Source organism: Coffea arabica, chromosome 8e, assembly GCF_036785885.1.
Source record: "Coffea arabica cultivar ET-39 chromosome 8e, Coffea Arabica ET-39 HiFi, whole genome shotgun sequence".
Taxonomy (NCBI): Eukaryota; Viridiplantae; Streptophyta; class Magnoliopsida; order Gentianales; family Rubiaceae; genus Coffea; species Coffea arabica.
The window spans coordinates 48,455,630-48,475,501 of NC_092324.1; the positions used below are offsets into that span (position 1 = coordinate 48,455,630).

General features: G+C 36.3%; 2 protein-coding genes across 2 annotated transcripts; both read left to right on the plus strand.

The window, feature by feature from the left end:
* The first annotated feature begins 1,714 nt into the window (after positions 1–1,714).
* On the plus strand, positions 1,715–10,318 carry LOC113704397 (plasma membrane ATPase 1-like). The gene is made up of 22 exons (XM_027226288.2): positions 1,715–2,066; positions 2,318–2,422; positions 3,092–3,211; positions 3,341–3,439; positions 3,549–3,692; positions 3,789–3,923; positions 4,468–4,647; positions 4,892–5,098; positions 5,212–5,331; positions 5,835–5,954; positions 6,218–6,340; positions 6,695–6,799; positions 6,880–7,024; positions 7,252–7,416; positions 7,499–7,737; positions 7,832–7,864; positions 7,962–8,043; positions 8,186–8,346; positions 8,593–8,805; positions 8,982–9,164; positions 9,289–9,467; positions 9,662–10,318. The coding sequence occupies exons 2-22, from the start codon at positions 2,363–2,365 to the stop codon at positions 9,753–9,755; spliced, it is 2,907 nt and encodes a 968-aa protein (XP_027082089.1). The 5' UTR covers positions 1,715–2,066; positions 2,318–2,362; the 3' UTR covers positions 9,756–10,318.
* A 2,386-nt stretch (positions 10,319–12,704) lies between these two features.
* On the plus strand, positions 12,705–16,590 carry LOC113702974 (nudix hydrolase 8). Its single transcript, XM_027224170.2, has 10 exons — positions 12,705–12,853; positions 13,011–13,192; positions 13,816–14,072; positions 14,373–14,438; positions 14,593–14,730; positions 15,035–15,112; positions 15,237–15,287; positions 15,406–15,440; positions 15,760–15,868; positions 16,085–16,590. Exons 2-10 carry the CDS (start codon positions 13,051–13,053, stop codon positions 16,289–16,291), a joined length of 1,083 nt encoding a protein of 360 aa, XP_027079971.1. The 5' UTR covers positions 12,705–12,853; positions 13,011–13,050; the 3' UTR covers positions 16,292–16,590.
* Positions 16,591–19,872: the final 3,282 nt, after the last annotated feature.

The window sequence follows — 19,872 nt, forward strand, 5'->3', positions numbered from 1 at the left end:
CAATATTTTGTTCTTCAGGATTCAATTGCTTACAGAAATTCTGTGAACGGTGTACCATTTTTAGGCAGTGATAATTGGACTAATTTCCGAAAGTGTCATAACATCTAACTTATCTTCTCCAATTATATATGATGCCTGCCAAAAGCAACGGAGAATTCTTTTGATTTTACGAAGTTAATAATTTACTACTCTCTCTCCCCTAGTACATATTTTAAAATGCCAGCCATAGTAGTATGTCGTAAATGCTTGATTACAAGTTGTTATCTACAATGGCAGCAAAAGCCATAATAGATTAAGGACAAACCTAGAAAAAGGAGAAAAAGAAAAATTCTCGCTTCGCAGCTTCTTAAATCATATCTAACTGCTCCCTTATTAGAAAAAAATTAATAAAAAAAAGAACAAAACTAGAGTAAAGATTTTCCCACCACAATTTGCTGAAGGATAAGAATTTAGAACATTGTGTCCATCTCCAGGTAAAATTCAGTGGGAAAGGCTAAAGAATAGGTTGCCCACCACTCATTGCAATGAACAGTAACATATGAGTAAAACTTGGCATCTGTTCAAGTTTAGATCGGACTATCTTATAATAAGAAGTTTGAAACCTAATAAGTAAAAGATTTAACTCCAAACCAAAGGATAGCTTTTTAAAATTTTTCTATTTTTGGGTTTGTGTCATCTAAATTAATCCTCTGTTTGGCTAAATTAGGACATCAACACGGATTCCTGACAACAAAACCTTTTTCTGCAAGTCGCAACATTTTTGAGGAGGTTTTTATTTTTTATTTTTGTACATGTAACCAGGGGTAGGGGAATCATACCTGAATGATTCTATCTGTTCTAAGGTATCCTCAAGTATCAGGCAAAAATTCTCACCAGATCAACTGCAATTATCGAACTTGGACGCTGTCGAGCCAAAATGCAACTGAAAAAAAAAATGCAACGGACAAGATATTGAACTATCGTCCTCATTGGTTTAGAATATGCTTGTCCTTAAGAGGTTCTTACTGCTTAAGTGAAACGATTGATTCGCCCAGCTACATTTTATGAAAAAGAATTATTAACAGCGAAAACAAGATAAGGGCAGCTAATTGATAAACCTTTTCAAGCAAAAGTACTTGAGTCTGTACAATTTTGAGAATTCACAGTTGCTAACCTGTTGATAGTTGTACAGCATTGTTTGACTGGTACTTGAAGTTTGGACTTTCATGAAATCACATTGGTTGTATAACACGTTTGAGACAATGCAACATCAAAATTCATTCAATAAAAAGAAGTACATGAAACTCAAATTCTAGTGCTGTACTGAACAATAAATCCAAAATATTGGTATAAAAGTTACGGAACGTGCTCTTTTTCTGGCTTTGGAAATGGTCCTTCATCTGTGCTGATGCTGCTGGCGGAGCTTCAGAGCGAAAGATTCTGTCCTCTTCTGAAGTGCCCCGTTTCAATTTTTGTTCTTTTTCAATCTCTAGTTTCTGTCAATAAGCTGGCATGTAAACAACTTATAATGTCAATACTTGATTTGTTGGCTTAGATATGTACTTGTATATTTACTTAAAGAACACCATTGATGGTTGCCTGCTCTCTCTTTCTTTAAGCTCTGGACAATAGGGTGCCTCCTGGCTATAAGCCTATAACTAATATCGCAAAGTCATTCTGAATTGATGAAAACTACCTTGGTAGTTCTATAGGTAGAGTTGATCATACATTGTACTATCCAATATACTAATTCTGTTGTCTTTTCATGTTTTAGAATTATGCTACTGGCAAACCATCGTACTTCATCCCAGCAATCGAAAATAGATAGTTTAGAAAATGATGCAAACTCAATATTTACTCCTTGCTCTTGTTTCCTGTCCTAATTAAAAGTGTCAAAATTTTGACCAAACTGGCTTTCTCTGTTTCAAATAGAAGAAAAATAGTAGTGTTTATTCTTCTGAGCAACTTTGCCACATATTTCTGCACAATGGTGGTACTTATGAAGGTCATAATGCACATAAGAGAAAAGGTAGTTTGAGGTACCTGGTCTGTGGTTTTCGCAAAGTGTAGTATCTTCCGCTGAAAAGGTAACATTAAGCTCTAAACCAATGATTTTCCTACATGGCATCGATGCAATTGATTTTAATGCACCTTAGGTGTTGAATTTTGTTCAAACTCAAGTAGAAAAGAATCTGGATATCAAATTTTGTGTATAATGGGCAACAAAAGCGTTATATGACATTTATCACCAGCCCCATAGTGGAAACACCTGGAAAAGCTATAGGGCAGTATTGAGTTTTTTTTTTGTGGCAATTTTGTAAAACTTTCTTCTGCACAGACATTCCAGTCGTGATTCAGAGGAGATCGAAGCTGGGAAGCTGCAATGGATGCAGAGAAATCTACATTAGCCTTGGAAGCTGTTAGCAAAGAAACTGTTGACTTGGTAAGTACTTGTCAACTCTCATTCTGTCATGGTTCACAATGTTCTGCATTGTACATACATGACATCTCCTATGCGAGGAGTCGTAACTGTATGTCTGTATTCTTAGGGAACAATCAATTCACTTTTAGAAAAAGTCCTCTTTTTCATATGAAATGCCATCTCAAGATGGAAATGAAGACTCTTAGAGGAATCAATGAATGAGAGAAATTGCTCATTTCTGCTTACAACTAGGGGACATCCATCTTCTTGGATAGGTGATATAGTTTCCCTTGCACAGCAAATAAACATGTGCAAAAATTCCAGTAAGCTGTATCATTCATCAAGATCACCCAAATGTGTCCCTTTGATGGATCAGTGTGATGCATCTTGGCTTATTTCATCAATTATTTCTGCCGGCATGTGGACAGTGCTTGGTATATGCCTATTTTTTTTTTTTCACTGAATTGATCATTTTTTACTGCATTCATGGATTTCTTGCCTTGACTTTCTCAAAGTGAAAGGACATTCTTTGAATGAATATAATTAACCTGGATCAGCGTGATTTTCATGATGTCTACACATAAATGACGGCCAACAGAGTCAGTTCCTACGCTTTGGTATCATTGTTGCTCCTGGGTTTCAGCATTCATCGCCATATCTTATCATCTATATCATCAACTATTATCACAGGAACACATTCCTATTGAAGAAGTCTTTGAAAATTTAAAATGTACCGAAGAGGGTCTCAGTTCTGATGAGGTTCGAGCACGTTTGGGTGTGTTTGGCTACAATAAACTTGAAGAGAAGAAGGTCTGTTGTTTTTTTATGCATTTTTAACCTTTCTCCCTTGTTATGATTATCCCAGCATATCCCTCAAATTCAGCATTTCGCTTTCTTAATTTTGTTTGTGACATTGTCCATACCTTTTCCTATGTAAAGGAGAGTAAAATACTCAAGTTTTTGGGCTTTATGTGGAATCCTCTTTCTTGGGTCATGGAAGCAGCAGCTATTATTGCTATTGCAGTTCCACGTGGCGAGGTACTTCTTTACATCTGATCTCATACTATACGTGCATAAAACAATCTAGTGGAAGCTCACATTACATGAAAATCATGCCTAATTGCTGCCGTAAAATATCATGTTGCAGGATAAGAAAAAAGAAGTTGATTACCAAGACTTTGTTGGCATTCTCATATTACTTCTCATCAATTCAACCATCAGTTTTATGGAGGAAAATAACGCTGGAAATGCAGCTGCAGCTCTTATGGCTCGATTGGCTCCAAAGGCTAAGGTCAGTTTCTGGGGAAGTATTTGGCACAGTTACTTCTTCTGCAAGTTCTTTGTTTGGACTACATGTCTTTTGACAATGTCTAAATATGTCCATTAGGTTTTGCGGGATGGCAATTGGAATGAAGAAGATGCATCTGTGCTGGTTCCAGGAGACATTATAAGCATAAAACTAGGAGATATCATCCCTGCAGATGCAAGACTACTCAAAGGAGATCCATTGAAAATTGATCAGGTGCCATACATTAGTTCTCTGTAGAAATTGACACATTTTGCCATCTGAAACTAACAGTCAAGTGTTTGCATCATTATTGTGTAAAACAGAAAACAGCTCTGAAGAAAATTGTGCAAATCTCAAATCTTAAAATTTTCAAACTAGCTAATGGATGTAAACCTTTATGGGGCCATCTTTCTCATTCTCCTTTTCTAACTGATTTTCTGAACCTCAATTATTATTTTACAATTGATAATATCTCTTTATGCTTCTTGCACTTTTTCCCAGTAGAAATTTTGTCAGTATAATCAAACAAGATGCACAAATATCCACGTTTTGCAATTGCAGAAAACCAAAACTAGATTCACTTGGAAGAAGTAGAAGATCACCTGAGTGTATCAGTTATTTTTTTAATGTTTCTAGTGAATCGATTATGGCCAATGTAGTTTCTGTAATCACAATGATGCTACTGCAATTAATGTGGCAAAAGGAAAACGAGCATGGTATAAAATAGAAATTCTGCATCTACAAAATCCAGTTTTTGAGTACTTTTTTCTGCTTTCAGTCTGCTCTTACAGGAGAATCCCTGCCTGTTACCAAGAATCCTGGTGATGTAATATACTCAGGTTCGACATGTAAGCAAGGTGAAATTGAGGCTGTTGTTATTGCAACTGGTTTGCATACTTTCTTTGGAAAGGCAGCTCATTTGGTGGAAAGCACTACACATGTTGGTCATTTTCAGAAAGTAAGCTTAAATGCATCCGCTCATATGATTTCTAATTTTCTTTTGTACCTCAAGTATTAAGGGCAAGTGAACATATGCTAGACGATAGAGGTTGTACTGGGATGGATTACATTATGAAAATGATGCAGCTATAATGACTGCTGTTGCGTTGTATTAATGGTCCTGAGGTTCGCCTAGGAGTAAACATGCAAGTGAAATCTAATTATTCTTTCTAATAGTGAAGGTAATACTTTCCTTGTTTCAGGTGTTGACGGCTATTGGTAATTTCTGTATATGCTCAATTGTCATGGGGATGCTATTTGAGACTATTGTCATGTTTGCAATGCAACATAGGAAGGCTACCGAAGGTATTGCCAATCTCCTTGTTCTACTGATTGGTGGTATTCCCATTGCTATGCCAACAGTTTTGTCCGTTACCATGGCAATTGGTTCCCACCGTTTATCACAACAGGTTTGTACAATCTTTTCTCTTCGCCATGGTCATAGTAATTATTTTCCAGTGATGGTATTGGACAATGAGGAGTTTTTGAGGACCCAAATATGAAGCGTGCAACATTGTTTCAGGGTGCAATAACAAAAAGAATGACAGCAATTGAGGAAATGGCTGGGATGGATGTACTGTGCAGTGACAAAACAGGCACTCTAACTCTGAACAAACTTACAGTGGACAAAAATATGATTGAGGTAACAAATTTTCCTCTCTGATCTGCTTTTGCCTAGACAAAATTATAGATAGAAGACGTAGCATTTCAGAGTTCAAGTTCAGATACAGGAGTCATTACACGGGATTTATAGGTGTTTTTATCTATTTCCCAAAGAAAGTGCCAGATTCTGAAATGTAAGTCATTCCTCAACCTAAGAGAGGCGCTGTGCTCACAATCACAGGAGATAAAAAGGACTTTTATCTGATCATCATGCATGTCACAAATTAGGAGTTTGAAAAATTTACTTAAACTGGCTCTTGTCCAACAAGAACAGTGAATAGAGAATTGGCCTATAAAACCATTCTTTGCAGTCTGAGTATCCAACTCCACTAGAAGCCATGGTTTGACTAGGTTTTTCTAGCTTGAAGAAACACAAGAAAAGTTGAACTTCCATTTTCTTGCCTTTTTATAGTAAAGAAAAATGCAAGAATATAACTTAGAAACTTGTTTAAAACAAGTAATCCGTTTCTTGACATTTCACAGGTTTATGCCAAAGGCGTGGACAAAGACACAGTTGTTCTGATGGCAGCAAGAGCTTCAAGGTTAGAGAATCAAGATGCTATTGACACTGCAATTGTCTCAATGCTTGGTGATCCTAAGGAGGTATTAATTCACATTAACTAGAACAAGAGTGCAGCTTATATGTTGTCCACTTTTCACAGCATTAAAATAGAACACACATACCCTCACAGGTTGCTGAGCTTGGTTTTCTTTCTCAAGTATGAGAAGATACCAAGTGCGATGCATTTCTTAGTAGCTTGGATTATTTAATAGTGAGTAATTGAGAAATTTTCTGTTGAATGAAGAAGCTTGAGATACTCTCTTCTTGTTGGTCAATTTCTAATTGTTGAATCTGAATGTGTAAGGCACGAGCTGGGATCACTGAAGTTCACTTCCTTCCTTTCAATCCAACCGATAAAAGGACAGCACTTACCTACACTGATGGCGCTGGTAGAATGCACAGAGTGAGCAAAGGTGCACCAGAACAGGTACAGTAACTTCAAGCACAGGATATTGTTAATAATACAATATAATAACATCTATTTGAGCATTAAATTACAAGGGCTTACTGATAGATTCTTGAAACTCACGTACCTTTAACCTCTTAGAACAAAATGTATAACTACCAATACAGCAACCTACTCAAGCACAACAAGCATGAGTGAAATGAAATAAGAAATGGTCTAGGATAAAGCCATGTCACTATTGGATATATAGTGATCCAGATATGTCTCAGCCTCTAAGGACGTTCAGCGTCCTGTATTTTTATTGCAGAGAAAGAGCACCGGCATTTAATATCTACAAATTTTGATTTTAATGCTCAAATCGTATGTGATTCTTAGATTCTCAACCTTGCGCGGAACAAATCTGAGATTGAAAAGAAAGTGCACTCAGTCATTGACAAATTTGCTGATCGTGGGCTACGGTCCCTTGCAGTTGCTCGACAAGTAAGGGAACTATCAGCTTGGATTGTCTTTTTGATGATTTTTCCGATGAATGACAAGTGAATTTATCTGAATAATTCCAGGAAGTACCTGAAGGCACCAAAGACAGTCCTGGTGGACCATGGGAATTTGTTGGCCTGCTCCCTCTTTTTGATCCACCACGCCATGACAGTGCAGAAACAATCAGGAGAGCTTTAGATCTTGGAGTTAGTGTCAAGATGATTACAGGTAAATCATGCTATATCTGTTCTGTCTAAACTTTTTCCTTTTCAATGAAGTTTATACATTAAATCGTGCTTCTAATGTCATCATGTGAGTCTGGAAATTTGCCCGACAAGAGTTGTGTCATCTTTTGCCTTATTCTTTTGCTCTTTTGACTTCCAGTAAACTGATTTTATGTGGCTGCCTTTTCTTCTCATTCTTGCTGTGCTTTATATGTATGTGACATCTTTCAGGTGACCAATTAGCAATAGCTAAGGAAACAGGGAGACGCCTTGGGATGGGTACAAACATGTATCCCTCATCTTTCCTTCTTGGAGATCATAAGGATGAGTCCGTTGCAGCCCTGCCGATTGACGAACTCATAGAAAAAGCAGATGGCTTTGCTGGTGTTTTTCCTGGTAACTAAGTTATATTCTTGGGTAGACCAAAAATGTTCATATTGTAGTTCCTTTCTGAATTCAATGCCTATATTCCCTGCAGAGCACAAATATGAAATTGTGAAGATATTGCAAGGCAGAAAACACATTTGTGGTATGACAGGAGATGGGGTGAATGATGCGCCTGCTCTGAAGAAAGCAGATATAGGGATTGCAGTGGCAGATGCGACGGATGCCGCACGAAGTGCCTCAGATATAGTTCTAACTGAGCCTGGGCTGAGTGTTATTATCAGTGCGGTATTAACAAGCCGAGCCATATTCCAGAGAATGAAGAATTACACTGTAATATATTACTCTCCATTTACAGCCTTACTGTAGACCAAAAGTTGTTAGTTCATTACATGTACGTTCTGAAACTCTTCTCCTTTTTATCCAGATATATGCTGTATCCATCACAATCCGTATTGTGGTAAGCTAATGCAGTTTCCCTATTTCAGTACCTAAACTGCACGTGAAAGATGCCATCAATATACTCATTTCTGTTGTTTATTCTGTTGTCTTAACAGTTGGGGTTCATGTTGCTCACTGCATTCTGGAAATTTGACTTCCCTCCTTTCATGGTTCTTGTAATTGCAATTCTCAATGATGGTAAGACACAAAAATCTTGAGTTTCGTAAGTCTTAAATATTTAATATGGCTGTGAAGTATATAAAATGTTAGTAGATTGACAACGAGTTTGTGCTTATTACTCCTGTTAATGTGTTTCTTGGTTCTCACATTTTGTCTCCAGGTACTATAATGACTATATCAAAAGACAGGGTCAAGCCATCTCCACTTCCCGACAGCTGGAAGCTTAGTGAAATTTTTGCAACAGGCGTTGTAATTGGCAGTTACCTTGCACTGATGACTCTTATATTTTTCTACGTGACATATGAAACAAGCTTCTTTGCTGTAAGTGCACATCTTCTTCATTGTTTATAGTGAGTTCTGAAAAAAAAAATTAAAAACTTTTATTCATTACTGCCTATGGCTAACTTGTGCACACATTCGAGAGTTGAATAACCAAATGCATTCTCTGTATATGTGGTCGCTGAAATGAAGAATGTGCTTATGATCTTATACAGTTCAATTTCAACAACACTTCAGTTCCAGTAAAAGAGATGACAATTTCAACTAATAATGTCTGCTTTCTGTCAGAAACATTTCCATGTGACTGACTTCAACAAAGGGCTTTACAATCTCACAAATGAGGATGCCAGGAAGCACCTAAATGCACAACTAGCTTCTGCTGTCTATCTTCAAGTCAGCACCATCAGTCAAGCCTTGATCTTTGTGACGCGCTCCAGAGGATGGTCATACACAGAAAGGCCCGGTCTTCTTCTTCTTGCTGCATTTATCATTGCCCAATTGGTAAGCATGGTTCAGAAGTTGCTACATAGAGGCAATTTTACCTATAAACAAAAATTCCATGATGTACCTTGGCCTTTCTTTAGATATCTGGTAGAGAATTGGCGAGATTGTTCTCTTTGTTGTTTGAAACAAAGTATATGCTTGGCTTTGACTTCAATAATGCATTATCTTGATAGTTTGCAACCATACTGTCTGCTGTGGCCACATCGAAATTTTGCGGAATCAGGAAGATTGGATGGGGTTGGACTGGTGTGATTTGGCTATATAACATTCTCAGCTACTTGCTGCTTGATCCTATCAAATTTGGCATTCGGTATGCACTCAGTGGCAAACCCTGGAATCTGCTACTAAGTCAAAGGGTGAGTAAATGATAAAATTTTCATACCATATAGATCATTTACTATGAGACCATTTTTTGTTCTCCAATTGAGGTCATTTTACAATCGCGTGACTAATGGTAATAATGCTTCCTCTGATCACCAGATGGCATTTTCCACACAAAAGGATTTTGGAAAGGAACTTAGGGAGGCCGCATGGGCAGCTGAGCAGCGAACCCTTCATGGGCTTCAGTCTGCAGAAGCAAAAGCATTCAACGAGAAGCATAATTTTAGGGAGATCAGCATCATGGCTGAAGAAGCAAGAAGACGTGCAGAGATTGCAAGGTTAGTCTTAATTTCTTCCTCTTAAACTGAAGATGTAGGGTGTAGACGGCCAACTTGCTTTCAGTCTCGTTCTGCAAACCATAAATACTTGCCTTGCATATACCTAATGCCCCAGAAGGAGCAGTAAAGCTAAAACCTGCACTATATGTGAGAATGGATACTAAGAAGTTCGTCTGCATTTCTTCTTTCAATAGGTTGAGGGAACTTCACACATTGAAAGGCAAGGTGGAATCCTTTGCAAAGCTACGGGGATTAGACTTAGATGTCAATTCTCATTACACACTCTGATAGCTACTGATGCCATTGGTGGTTTCTGCAACTCTTTTGTTATTCATTTCCCTCCTCTGTTACAAGCTGCCAGACAAGTTGAGACGAAATTCTGCGCTCGTCCATCACTGTATGATCATAAGTGTGCACCAAGCGATCCCATTTGCACAAAATTATAAATAAAAGCTTTTACATTTATTTCACTATCTATGAACAAGGTTGTCGATTTGTGGTTTTTCTCTCCTATACTAGGTCAGTCACTCCTGATTTCATCTAATGCAGGCAAGAAATCGAGTCAGTGTATTTAGCCAACAAAAATGTCTTGTCACTTCTTTTTTCCTCTAAATTTGCTGGTGCTTCAAAAGGTCATTAAGAAAAAATGTGCCTGCAACACGTTCAAATGAGCTTGAAGAAGGTTCAAGGAACATGGTTCCCAAATGTTCCACATTTGGAAGGGCTTACTGTAGATGTCAAAAAGTAGGCTTGCAAATAAATCGAGTTCAATTGAGCTATGTGCAAATTTGCTCGGTTAATGTTCGAGTTCAAGCTTATGCTAACCAAGTGCAAACGGCACGAAAAGATTAAAGAATTCAAGTTTGAGCATATATTTGTGAGTGTTGAAAGGAATATATATGCATATGATGTAGATCTTCACACCATGAAAGCTGAATTTCTTCCCTTCATACACAGTTATACCAATGATGTCTTGTGTTTTCTGATTGGACAAAAGCAATGACTGCAAATAAGTTCCTTAGGACCGTTTGGTGAAGTTTGTGTTCTGCAATTTATGATTTTTTTTACTAACAGCTCCTTTGTTTAGTCACGGTCTTAATAAAAAGAGAACATAAACTTGTTTGATACAAGTTATCATTTAAGGAACAGATGAAACTAAACGCCTCGAGTTTCTTTTTTTTGTTGTCATTTTTATTAAAATTGAAATAATTATTGTTTTTTTTTAAATACAGAACTTTTCTATTCTCAAAATTCAACTTGCAAAAAGAAAATATTTATCAATTTTCAAGCACCACAAAATCTCCAATCGCCTCAAATCTACAACAATGACTGCCAAAATTAATTTCCTACGCCAGAATAACATAATTTCAGCCCCAAATGCAACAGCAGTGTTTCCGTATGCCAACATACTTACTAATCCACTTGGCTTAAAAGTAGTAATAGTGACCCCTTAAATTAGCACAGTAATACACATAAGGTCTGTCTAATTGGTGTTAATTGGACACTTATTAATATATACTTCAGGTGTTAAATTTTTAAAAATGTAAGATTAAATAAAAAAATTTGTATAAATGCAAGGGAGTATAGTAATTGTTAGTGTGCGTGTACATACATGATAGATTGAGTAGAATTTAGGTACATTTGGCACCCATTAGAAAATTAGCTGCAATCCGCAAAATTATAATTTAACACAATTAACACACAAATTAACGACATTGAGATCTCTAATCTAATTGTTTACCTTTCTCCTATCTTTTCCCTTATAAATGTAAGTTTCAAAGTCTCCCTTAAATTGAAAAAAAAAAAAAAAGAAGGCACGGAATAGTTTAAATATCTGATTTAATTAAATAGGAAGCGATCTGTGTATAATTGTCCAGAATCTATCTAATTCAGAGTGATACCTGAGATTGATTGACTTATACACATATCACTTTACTTGGAAATAAAAGTTTGATGAATAAAAAATGTAATGGCTGTCATGAATAAATGGTTGGAAATAAAAATTTGATGAATAAATTAAGTTGGTTCACTGGTCGTCATGAATACTAGAATGGACATAAATCTTGGGCGACGGGGAAATTCTAATTTCTACAGGGACATAAATGAAAACTTGAAATTTTTTTAAGGGACTACAAGAAGAAGAATTGTAAAATCTTGAGAGAGCATCTTAGAGCTCGAGTTTGAAGTGTATTGTCTAATCTAGAATAGAATTTGAGGTTGAATTCGAGTTCGACGAACCTTCAATTTTAAAGAAAAAACCTTAATCTTAATTTTAATATTATGGTAATAGTAGAAAAATAACAAAAAGGAAAATCTAATAAACCTCTCCAGCCAACCAACGCAACGCAATGCAACCAATCAATAATGTAGATGGATTATCCTAACATTTGTTCAGTCACTGGGTTCGGACACGTAAGAGGACGATGGGCCCCGCAATAAATTGGAAATCACGTGCGGTAACGGCGTCCACGAAAATGTCCCGTACTTTACAAAAGAGGTGGGACTCCAAAACGTGACGCTATTCCTCGTCTTTTTGTTTTTACGTTGCTCGACTCGACTGGATTGGACTGGTCCCCTTTTTTTTTTTTTTTTGTTTTACTTTATTTAACTAACGTTTAGATTTGATACTGCTACATCGTGATTCGTGAATTCCAATTTGGCCCGTTTCTCGTCTGCTTTCAAGGAATTGATTTCTGCATCAAAAATGCACCGCCAACGTGTTCGCATCATCTTCTTCTTAGTGGAATGCTTACTTAAAATTGCATTATTAATAGATCAAGTTTTGATGGTAAATTAATTAGGTAATTTAAAAAACGCCTAGAATTGCAGCCATTTTAAAATGAAGAAGAATTAAATCAAGAATTAATTAGTTAAAATATTTCATTAACTTTACTGGAACATGCATAGCCTGCATTAGGGCCAAATCAAGAAGCTCAATCCTCTAGTCTCTCATCATGATGGTTCGGTTTCACAAAAGCCAACATTTGAGTCACCTTTGATACTGTCATAAACAAGACTAAATCAGATTTTATGCTAGTTGTTAATTTGATCTATAAGCAATTACCTGGCCATTTGGATTGGCGCAGTAGATTCGTTAGTGACTTCATTTAAGTTTCAAGTTACTTGTAACTTGTCTGCTAATAGCCATGCATACGTGGGAAGATTTTTGTAGTCAGTTTTCCAAGTAGTTTTGTCACTTTCCCCCCAGGCCTATTTCAGACCACATGTTCCCAGCATTACTCCACTTGCTTAGTTCTAGACTTTGAGGTTCTGCATGACCAAAAACCATGGATGTTATGCTTCTTCTATCCCTTTGATTCTTAATCTACACTCACGGGATTTTGTCGATTCTTCTATCAAGAATTGTAATTTTCCGAGTCTTTTAGGTGAGCTGCCCTCTAGTTTACTCCGACGGTTGGAATCTCAAGAGCTCCCTTGTTTGTTTCTAGCAATTTCGAGGGAATCTTAATTAGTTTAAAGGGGTTTTTGTTTCTTCTAATTATCCGATAAGATTTCATATATTGGCTCTGACTTCATTGGAAGGTGTGTTCAAGGGTGGATCAGTTGAGATCGAAAAGTGTAAATGCAGTTTAAACCGTCTGCTGTTAAGTCGGTGCCCATGTCCAAGATGGTGGGAACAGAGATGATGTTTTCAACCTCCTTTATAAACCCAGGGCGCATGGCTGGTTGCAGGGAGGTTATTATGCAATCGTTTTCGTGCAGAGGTAAACTCTTTACCTCCAACCTGGACCCCTGACTTTCCTTCTTTGGCTGGCCTCAGGAAGTAGGGAACCATGGAAAGTAATCATCTGACCTTTACTGTCCATGAATTATAATGGCTGAATCCACGTTCCTTCCAATCTGACCTTAATTCTCCGTGAATACTTCCTTCCAGTTGATAAAGCACAAAATGTTTGGTTATAATCATCTTGTTCTCCATTATTGTTTATGATTTTTCTCATCATTTACTCATGTTACACCTCTCTTCTTGCATGATGAGTGAGAACATTCTGCAATTTGTTTTCCTTTCATCAATTTAAGGTTTTTTGCCTTTCACAAAACCCCATTGTGATTGTCAAATGGTAATTCACTGATTATTGGAATAACAAAAGAATGTCAGGAATGTTTATCAGGTCGCAAAAGCACCTGAACTAGTACTTTGAATAAATGCTATTTTTGTTGTACGTACAGAAGCCATAAACCTTTTACTGCTCTTGCAAGATAAATTGATGTCACTGTCTAGGGATACTACAGTATTCATGTAGGAGGTTGGATGATAGATCCTAAACCTTCATATACAATATCTGCTCCCTCCTTCACCTTCCTGTTTTCTGTCTTCTGTGCTCAGTTACATATCCCAAGGCTTCTTATTCAAGTATTTCACATAATACCATCAGATCAGTCGGAGAAGAAATTTTATTCGAGTCTTTTCCTTATCGAGTCAATGGAACAAACAGTTCGAGTATGTATTACGAGGATGCCAGGGTGCTTGATGCATTCGATGATGAATATAATGGAGTAATCGTTCATTCAGAAGGTCTACCATCTAATCCAACTTCTTTTGCCTCCATACTTCGTTCATCACTTTCTCATTGGAAAGCCAAGGTAATTCACTTTTGTCATGCTGTACTGTGATTAGTCTCCTTGGAGCATCACTTTGTAGTGATAAAAGCTTTAATGATGTGATATGGAGCTCTTGATATGAATCTTACATGCTCAACTCTCTCATTACTACTTTCATGTGGCTAAACTTATCTAGTTTCCGTTTGTTTATGACTTGTCGTTCCACTTGTATCATCGCAACTTTATCCATCATTTAATCCTCCTCTGCAATACAAGTAGATCAGAGCATGGCTTCGAAATTCAGTCTTGATGAACTCACACTTTTAGGCCAACAAATTGCAGGGCAAGAAGGGTGTGTGGCTCAAGCTGCCAATAACAAAATCTGAATTTGTTCCTATAGCAGTAAAGGTACAGTTCCACCCTAAAGTTCCATTTGCACCCTCCCATATGAATTTGATCTAAGATCATTGTTCTAATTGACAAATGACAGAATGTTTTTTGGCAAGTATATGGCCTCTTTCCAATTGAATGCAATCCCTGATTTGCGTATCCATCAAAACAGGAAGGGTTTCAGTACCACCATGCAGAAAGCGAATATGTCATGATGACATATTGGATTCCTGAAGAACCTTGCTTGCTCCCATCTAATGCCTCCCATCAAGTTGGAGTTGGGAGTTTTGTGATAAACGAAAACAATGAGGTATATTTGCTTATGTTTAAAGAATAAAGCAAATCCAAATCAAATTGGCCTTATTACTTGATTGAAACCAGTACCTTAAAAGCTTTAGGGAGAGTGAGGAGCTTGCTTAGTTTTTGTTGTGATCATCATTTTAAAACGTGCTTGAATAGCATATTGTTTGCCTCAGAACTCTTCCAAAAACTGTCAGTTCTAATCTTCATTCTGCATCCTCGGAAGTCTTGAGGAAAGTTTCTTAGCAATGTTATGCCAACTCTAGCCATTGCAATACAATCATTTATGAAGTACTATCCCATGATTAATGCAGGTGTTAGTAGTACAGGAAAAATACAGTCCCACAGGGCTAGCTGGCCTCTGGAAAATACCCACTGGTTTCATTCTTGAGGTATCTTTGGCAGTAATGAATTTGGATTTCAATGCTTAAATGCCTTTGGGAAATGAAAATGAATAGTAGACACAATAACAGGATGGCATCCGTTAGATAAATAACTTTTTGTCATGTATTACAGTCTGAGGAGATTTTTACGGGTGCTGTGAGAGAAGTTAAAGAGGAAACTGGAGTAAGACATCATTTCCACGGACTCCTAAACCTAAAGGATTGTTGCCTTTTACTTGTTATAAAAAAAAAAATAAAGTGTGAATCAACTAACTCATACGGATATTCTTTCACATTTCCAGGTTGACAGTGAATTTGTGGAAGTCATAGCTTTCAGGTAATAACACTATCCTTGCTTTTCTTGCAAGCATCTCTCTCAAATGAAAGAGTACCCTGCTGCAGATTATATTAGCATGCTTTTTCGTTTTTCTTTCATACTATTTTGGAAGAATGCGCATAAGCAAATAAAATTAAATGATGCCATCCAATGATTTCCTCCCAAATCCTTATCTCGAATGTGATTTACGTCACTATGCCTCAACTATCAGCAGTAAACTCATTCCATCTGCATATAACTGCTAATGGTATCTGTAATGTACTGGATCTGGAGACATCCATTCCTTATCATAAGCTATCTGTACACTCCTTTCTTTCAGGCATGCTCACAATGTGGCTTTTGAGAAGTCAGATTTGTTTTTCATCTGCATGTTACGATCTCTTTCTACACAGATTATGGTTGACGATCATGAAATTCAAGCAGCCAAGGTAAACAGACGCCAGAATCTCTTTAAATTTGATTTTCTGTTCTGGTTTTAACACGCAAGTTCGTAAAAGAAAATCAATTAAAACTTTTAGTCAGTTTTTTGACAGGAGTATATGGTCTTGAACTGAACTTTTGGGATATATTGAGCAAGTTTGGTAACTACAAGTGGTATATATTGGTCAGATACTTATTTTAAGTTTTCTTGCTTTGCTACGCAGTGGATGCCTTTGGTTGAGTTTGTAAAGCAGCCTTTGATCCAAGAAGACACTATGTTTAAGAAAATCACTGACATTTGCATTGCGAGGATGGGAAAGCGTTATTGTGGATTAGCAGTCCATCAACTGGCCTCTAAATTTGATGGCAGGCTTTCCTCTTTGTACTTCAACATTGTTGAAGACGCAAATTCTACCTGTCAAACCAGTTAAAATTGCACAGGCAGGATTCAAACAGCACATAGTACTTTGACAGCAGATATACCTTCAAGGAATGCTTCATTGCTGCATCTCTTTTCTGATTTTTTGCATCTGATGGAGATAAAGCAGCCATTACATATATCTTGGCAGTTGGCATGATCATTGATGAATTAAGTATTACAACGGATGCATAAATTGGCAGCAAATAACCCTGTACTGATGTATATATCTTGAAGTGTAAAATGCAGTAACATAATGTTTGATTGTGTAAATGATTTTTACTATATATCTAATACAAGGAAAGTTTGACACACATTTTCTATATAACCATCTATCAGAACTTGCTGTTTGTAGCGAAAGAAAACGGCATTCATCACCTGTAATTGTATGAACAAATTTGTGTACCAAAACGATGGTTCAATCCCTTAATCTTCGAATCATCTATTGCTCATCCTGCTTGAAACACAAAGTGTTCTCGTTTCTCATGCATCTGCACTTCCTTGTGTTGAGGAAGCAAATGCAAATTTCCAATCAGGAAGTATTGGAGGAAAATAATTACAATCTACAACTAACAAAATACAAATGAAGTAACAACTCACATGAGTGCTACAGCTTGAAAGAAAACTGAAAGGAAAAAACGAAGCATGTGATTTGCCTGTGGAGAAGCAAATTATTCTTGTACAGCGGAATAAATTAATCCAAAAATGGATGGTACGCATCGGCTTGTTGGTTTTCCTGGTCAGATGCAATGGGCAACATCCTATCGGATCACTATAGGCATGTTTCTTCCGGCAAATGGTATCCAGGAAAAATTTTCTGTCTTCGTTGCATTTCCTCTATCAATGTCACAAGAAAATTAAAAGGAGTAAATTCTTAAAAAATTGTCCATCATATGTATAAATACATTGGGAAAACTCGTGAAACTTTTAGTGGTTTGATTTGTCAAGGTGAACTGTTTACCTTTTCAAAGCCTCTTATGCTTGTTCACGTTCTAACATTAATGTTAGTCGATTCTTTATGTACCTAAATCAATTTTCTAATTGCAAAGTGGCTAAGAAACCTTCCAAGCGATTTTCGTCGTCCTCCTTTCAGTTGTGATTACCACGCAACTTTTGATTTTGAACCTTTTGATTGAGGAAAGACATCTAATTTTGGACCTTTTGATTCAAGGAAGACATTCGGAAGCATGAGATTTTCATAATTTGAACTTTTTTTTTCATTATAATCTACCTTGTATATAAGAAAAGAGCAAGGTTTAGTGTTTTCCTTTCCTCTTGCCACATGGTTTCTTAATTATCTGACAAGTGGCAAGGTAAAATGTTTCTTGCAAATTGTCTAAATCTAAAGCTTCTCTTGTCTTAAGCCTTCTATTTCTTTTCCTTCTTTTGTCTTCTTTTGCCATTGCACTGTTACTGTAGCATGCTGTCTCATTGACACATGGCACCCTTAGTGAATTTTTGAGCTTTCATTCTTTCCTTTTCTTTTTATAGGCAACGGTAGATAGATAGATTGGACTGCATTGCACAATGACCAAATTTGGTCTGACCTTGGCATTCAAGTATGAGGTCCAATTATTTTTATTGAATTTTTCAATTTGTAAGCTTTTGATAGATGTAATTCAATTACAAATTATTATTATTATTATCATTATTTCAATTTATATTTATTATGATGTCAATTTGAGAGAGTATTTTTCAGATCATCGTATTTTCAAAAACAAAAAGAAATATTTAAAATTGATTTCAAGCTCTAGGTCTTGGACAGATGTAATCCAATTATAATATTATTATCATTATCATTATTTGAATTTATATTTATTACGATTTGAAATATCATTTAAACTTATATTTCACAGATTAACTTGACTTTATTAAAAATCATAGAATTCTATTCGTCTTTTTGAAAGTTTATATTTTTTTTTATTTTTTTGCTATGTTGTTAATATAACTTTTGCTATTTTAGAAGCCGTCAAAAAATGATAGAAAAATTGTCACATTTTCAAAAATTAAAAGAAATATCCAAATTTGATAGCAAGAATTTTATTATTTTAATCTACATGCTAAAAAAATATTTAAACTTTCTTAATCAAACCTTGGCTATTTTTGAACTCGGAGGAAAAGAAAAAGATATCTTCAAAGTGGGAAAATGATAAAAAAAAAAAATTGGTTCCAATTTGTTATAAATGCAAAAATGAAATAGCCAACTACTAGAATACACACTTTCGAATCAATTTTATTTTAATTTATTGATATGTGAACATTTGTCTTTTATTTCAACAAAAAAATTTTTGTTGAGCAAATGAATGCAATAATTTCTGAATGACAAAAAATATATGCTTTTGTTTTTTTAAGGAATGGCAGGGTAAAATGTTTCTTGCAAATTGTCTGAATCTAAAGCTTCTCTTGTCCGAAGCCTTCTATTTCTCTTCTTTCTTTTGCCATTGCAATGTTTTTTTTTCAAATTGCCGTTGAATCACTTCATAGCAGCAGAAAAAAGGACGAATTCACTGGTAAATTCAAACCAAGTACAATCCCTAAAAAATGTGGGGATTAGCTTTTGAAGTTACTGTGGGGATTAGGTTTATTTGCGTAAATTCTTACTTCTGTAAGAAAATGTCAGAAAGAAAACTCATTCTCAGAGGTTTGGGTAGTCTTTATCTCTTAGCAGCGGGGCACCCTGTGGGGTTTTCTATCCCACATCGGTATTGGGGGGGTTGGAGTTTGGGTAGATAAGTCCCTCACAGGACTTCAAAAGTTACCGGCTTTTGAAGTTACTGTGGGGATTAGATTTATTTGCATAAATTCTTACTTCTGTAAGAAAATGTTAGAAAGTACAATCCCTAAAAGAAGCTGATTCTTGGGTCAAGTGCAATCACGTGGATGTGGAGGGTTTTTGTGGTTCTAACCGAGAGAAAGTACAATGCTTTGTTCAGAAAATTGGTAGAACAGTAGCATTTTTTGCAGGTTCATATTCGGCTATCTGAGTGGAAGAAACGGAGAAAAGGAGATTTTGCTACCAAACCTAGCAGGTCAACACCCCTCTTCAAGCCTTCTATTTCTTTTCCTTTCTTTGCCATTGCACTGTTTCTTTCCCAAATTGCCGTTGAACCCTTTTCCTCCTTTCTCTCTACCACACGGCTCTTCTGAGCACAAATTCGGCACATTTATCCTCAGCAAATCCAATTCCAGCCGCCGCCTATGCTACCAAACCCAGCAGGTCAACAACCCTCTTCAAACATGCAAAAAGTTTGGATATGATAACAGATTATAGGGGCCTAGGCTGTGCTTAGCACAGCCAATAACCTCCTAGTGATAATTATATGTCAAGTCCTGTTGATGAACAGGTGTCTGTACTTTTAGTGGTTGTTGCTTTATTGACTTTTTGTGTAATTCATTTGTCTATTATGTGGAAGTTATTTATTTATAATGTGAAAAATGATTGTAATTGTTTCAAGAAAATTCATTGATTCATTGCTAAAATCCTATATTTGTTGAATATATAGTGAGTAAATACAATAGTATACCCTACTTTAATTACATAAAATTTTGTCATTTTTTTCCATCCATATGCTAAATAATTGTCTTTGACATTGA

Bases quoted from the DNA above. Each gene is read 5' to 3' on its own strand.
- LOC113704397 (XM_027226288.2), top strand. From the start codon at position 2,363: ATGGATGCAGAGAAATCTACATTAGCCTTGGAAGCTGTTAGCAAAGAA. The intron at 3,440-3,548 runs GTACTTCTTTAC...ATCATGTTGCAG, and splicing joins TTGCAGTTCCACGTGGCGAG to GATAAGAAAAAAGAAGTTGA. The intron at 5,955-6,217 runs GTATTAATTCAC...TGAATGTGTAAG, and splicing joins TGCTTGGTGATCCTAAGGAG to GCACGAGCTGGGATCACTGA.
- LOC113702974 (XM_027224170.2), top strand. From the start codon at position 13,051: ATGCAGTTTAAACCGTCTGCTGTTAAGTCGGTGCCCATGTCCAAGATG. The intron at 13,193-13,815 runs GTAAACTCTTTA...TTCTGTGCTCAG, and splicing joins GCAATCGTTTTCGTGCAGAG to TTACATATCCCAAGGCTTCT. The intron at 15,288-15,405 runs GTAAGACATCAT...TCACATTTCCAG, and splicing joins AAGTTAAAGAGGAAACTGGA to GTTGACAGTGAATTTGTGGA.